Source organism: Alexandromys fortis, unplaced genomic scaffold (assembly GCF_014885135.2).
Source record: "Alexandromys fortis isolate MF-2015 unplaced genomic scaffold, M_Fortis_MF-2015_v1.1 scaffold_436, whole genome shotgun sequence".
In the NCBI taxonomy this organism is placed as follows: domain Eukaryota; kingdom Metazoa; phylum Chordata; class Mammalia; order Rodentia; family Cricetidae; genus Alexandromys; species Alexandromys fortis.
In genome coordinates, this window is record NW_026068334.1 from 22,285 (window position 1) to 25,335 (window position 3,051).

General features: G+C 36.2%; 1 gene segment (V, D, J or C); it reads right to left on the reverse strand.

Moving 5' to 3' along the window:
• Window positions 1-737: 737 nt before the first annotated feature.
• On the reverse strand, window positions 738-1,377 carry LOC126495257 (Ig kappa chain V-III region MOPC 63-like). The segment is given in 2 exon segments: window positions 738-1,066; window positions 1,310-1,377. Coding segments are annotated over 2 exon segments (378 nt in total).
• Between the last annotated feature and the right edge of the window lie 1,674 nt (window positions 1,378-3,051).

Genomic DNA, 3,051 nt, shown 5'->3' on the forward strand with positions numbered 1-3,051 from the left:
CTCTCTCTCTCTCTCTCTCTCTCTCTCTCTCTCTCTCTCTCTCTCTCTCTCTCTCTCTCTCTCTCTCTCTCTCATACACACACAGAAATACACACACACACACACACACACATACACACACACACACACACCCCAAATGACTTTGGTTAACATTTTTTTCAAGTTGAAATAATTTGTATTTATTGTCTCTTAAAAACACATTTTAAAAAAGAAAACAGTAAATCTTAAGTGATAGGAAAGTCGAAAAAGGAATACTGAGGGTGGGATGGAATAGAGAAATATGCTATCAAGGAGATAGGGGATAAAAGGGGAAAATCATCTAAAGACAAATATGTGATAATAAAAATTTAAATGAATAATTATTAATTAAGAAACAATTATAAAGGTCTATATTTTGTTGAGGAATCATTGAATTGTAAGGTATATAGGATGGAATAAACAAACAAAGCATGTTTTCTTTTGTTGTCTAGTATTTATTTTTAATTTATTTGATTAAAAAAAATACAAATTCCCATTCCCTCCCCTCCTCCCATTCCCTCCACTCACCCTCCCACCCCACCCCATCTAATCCTAAAACAGGGTAAGGCACTTTGACAAGGAAATCCTTTTATAAAAAGTTTGTTTTGTTATTTAAGATCTTCCCCAAACAAGTTTAGAGCTGTTTATTGAGATGTCAGAGAGTAAGAGACAGCTGAGAGACTAAGGCTCAGCGAGCAGCAACCCCAGGAGGTTTTTGTTCAGCCCTGGAGCACTGTGGGAGGATTCTCCTTACTCTGCTGACAGAAATAGATTGCAGCATCATCAGCCTTCACAGAATTGATGGTGAGGGTGAAGTCTGTTTTAGACCCACTGCCACTGAACCTGGATGGGACCCCAGATTCTAGGCTGGATGCTGCATAGATGAGGAGTTTGGGAGACTGTCCTGGTTTCTGTTGATACCAGTGCATAAGATTTACTCCATAGGTATTGACACTCTCACTGGACTTGCAAGAGATGGTGACCTTTTGTCCCGGAGACACCCACAGCAATGATGGAGACTGGGTCAGCACAATCTCCCCAGAGGAACCTAGAATCATAAACACAAAAATCATGGTTATACATGTTCAAAAATCTTCCCAGCAGAGGAATTTTTCATTAAAAAATTTAACAATACTTGTGGGTATCACTTTGAGAAACTAGAAAGTCAAAAGGGATGGAGGAACTTAAAACCAATTACAAATGCTTTAAATCTAATGATCAAGGTACCAGAGGCATGGAAAACCATGATGGCCACACAGGATGCTCCCAACACTGCAGTTCACCCTCTCACCTGGAACCTCCAGCAGTAGCAGCCATAGCAGAAATGCCTTTGACTCCATCTCTGATTGTTTGAAAAGAGAATGCTTCTTAGGCTCCTGGCAGCTGTCCTTAAAGGAACCTAGGCTGTTGTCTAGCGACTCAATATGTAAATCAGCCCAGAAGTAGGTGCTGGTGCTCGAAGGGACATCTGCTCCTGTTTTACCCACTGGGAGTTGGTGTCAGCAGAAAATTCACTAGAACATGGCAAGTGTGTCTTAGAGGTGACTTGCAGCCTATTCTCTTGAATCTTTATTCTCTAAACTTTCTGAGGTGTGGTTACCTCTGGAACATTCTTTGTTGTATAGGATTGTTTTGAGTATCCTGGGTTTTTTTTTTTTTTCTATGTGAAGTTGATTATCATTCTTTCAATGTCTATGAAAAATTGAGTTGGGATTTTTATTGAGATTGCATTGAATCTATATACTGCGTTTTGTAGGATTGGCATTTTAATTTTATTGATTTGACCTATTCAAGAGAATGGGAGATCTTTCCATTTTCTAATATTCTTCCATTTCTTTCTTTAAAGACTTAATATTTTTTATAAACAGGTCTGTCACTTCTTTGATTAGTGTTTCTCCAAAATATTTTTTTTTGTATTTTTGTGGCTATTGTGATAGGTGACGTTTCTATGATTTCTTTCTCAACTTCTTTAGCATTTATATATAGGAAATCTACTGATTTTTTTTGAGTTGATTTTATATTCTGCCACATTCTTGAAGTCATTTGTCAGCTGTAGGAGTTCTCTGGTAGAGTTTTTGAGATAGTTGATGTATACTTCCATATCGTCTGCAAATAGAGAAAGTTTTACTTCTTTCCAATTTTAACCTACTTGTTCTTCTTTTGGTGTCTTATTGCTATTGTTAAAACGTCAATGAATATGTTGAAGAGATATGGAGACAGTGGACAACCTTGTCTCACTCCTGATTTTAGTGGAATTGTTTTGAGTTTCTTTTTCTCCATTTAATTTGATGTTGTCTGTGGGCTTGCTCTATATTGCTTTTTATTATATTTAGATATGTTTATTGTATTCCTGATCTCTCCAAGGGCTGTTGGATTTTGTCTAATGCAATTTCACCATCTAATAAGGTTATCATAAGGTTTTTTTCTTTTAATTCATTTACATGGTGGATTACATTGATAGATTTTCATATGTTGAACCAGCCCTGAATCTCTGGAATGAAGCTGACTTGGTCATCATAGATGACTGTTTTTGATGTGTTCTTGGATTTTTTGCAAGTATTTTATTGAATATTTTTGCATATATGTTCAAGAGTGAGATTCATCTGTAATTATCTTTCTTGGTTGAGTCTTTGTGTGGTTTCAGTATCAAGGTGACTGTAGCCTCATAAAAAGAGTTTGGGTACATAAAGGAAGTGAAGAAATATCATACTAGTGACTTCACATCATACCTGAAAGCTCTAGAACAAAAAGAAGTAGACTTACCTAGGAGGACTAGATAACAGGAAATAGTCAAACTGGGGACTGAAATCAATAAAAAAGAAACAAAGAAAACAATAGAAAGAATCCATGAAGCAAAGGGCTAGTTCTTTGTGAAAATCAACAAGATAGACAAACTGTTATCCAATTCAATCAAAAGACAGAGAAAGAACATCCAATTCATAAAATCAGAAACGAAAAGGGGCTATAAAAATAGACACCAAGCAAATCCAGAGAATTGTTATGTCATACTACTAAAACCTGTTTTCATCAAAA